Below are 1,025 nucleotides of genomic sequence, written 5' to 3' on the forward strand. Positions count from 1 at the left end.
CTTCCAGCTTTATCAGTGTCATCTCCTACCACACTATTCCAGCATCTTGTTGTCCAACTCTACTAAACTCCTGCAAGTTCCTGAAAACAAGAATACCATTTCAATCTATTCCATCCTTGCATTTGTCCTTTTTTGAAAAGAAGCATTAAAAAGGAACCAGAGTTTTTCCTCAGCTGCCACCACAATGCTTGGTTCATCTGAGAAAGCTAAAGTCGTACTGGGTGAGGCCCTCACTGCATCTGACCAGCAGCACGGAGCATACCTTCACCATGGCCTCACTTGTCTGCATCTACCCCAACCTCATCCTGTATAGAGGAAGGGATAAAAACAATGTCATCATTAAAACAGCTGGTGTGAATTTTGGACCTTTTTGGCCTGGCTGGTTTGCAAAGGCCCTGACCAATGTCAATATCAGGAGTCTCATCTGCAATGTGGGGGCTAGTGGACCTGCTCCAGCAGGTGGGCCTGTCCCCACCATTGCTGCCCCAGGTGAGGAGAAGAAGAAAGTAGAAGCAAAGAAAGAAGAATCTGAAGACTCTGATGATGACATGGGATTTGGTCTTTTTAACTAAACCTCTTTTGAAACATTTTCAATAAAAAACAAAACTTGGGATGGGGGAGGAAAAAACAAAAGGGAGAACCAGGTATTAAATGATTGGGGTTTGACTATAACAGGTCTAGTTAGTCACCCACAAAATGATATTATAAGGCAGCCAGAAAATTCCCTTGTCAAAAATTGCCTCCACTCCCTACCCATTGCCTTAACTCTACCTGTCCATGTGCATTTAAAGACTACATTGATTCAACATAACTATTAACACTGTAAATAGTTTAATAAATAATAGAGACTATTTATAGGGTTACTTTTTATTTGGATAACAATTATGAAAAGGTCCCTGGGAAATGGGGGTTGTAATGGGGATAAGATAAAGTAAATACAATTCCGAAATCAGTAGAGTTGAACAAACTATCTTGGGCAAGAAATGGGCAATATAAGGCCACGCGGAATTGAGTATGGCGATGGG

At 41.4% G+C, this 1,025-nt stretch overlaps 1 protein-coding gene across 1 annotated transcript; it reads left to right on the forward strand.

The window, feature by feature from the left end:
* Positions 1–269: 269 nt before the first annotated feature.
* Positions 270–572, forward strand: LOC306643429 (large ribosomal subunit protein P1-like; the record flags this gene model as incomplete). The annotated part of the gene is made up of 1 exon (XM_079109538.1): positions 270–572. The coding sequence occupies one exon, from the start codon at positions 270–272 to the stop codon at positions 570–572; it is 303 nt and encodes a 100-aa protein (XP_078965664.1).
* Positions 573–1,025: the final 453 nt, after the last annotated feature.

The sequence above is a fragment of the Sciurus vulgaris genome (assembly GCF_902686455.1).
Source record: "Sciurus vulgaris genome assembly, chromosome: 14".
Taxonomy (NCBI): Eukaryota; Metazoa; Chordata; class Mammalia; order Rodentia; family Sciuridae; genus Sciurus; species Sciurus vulgaris.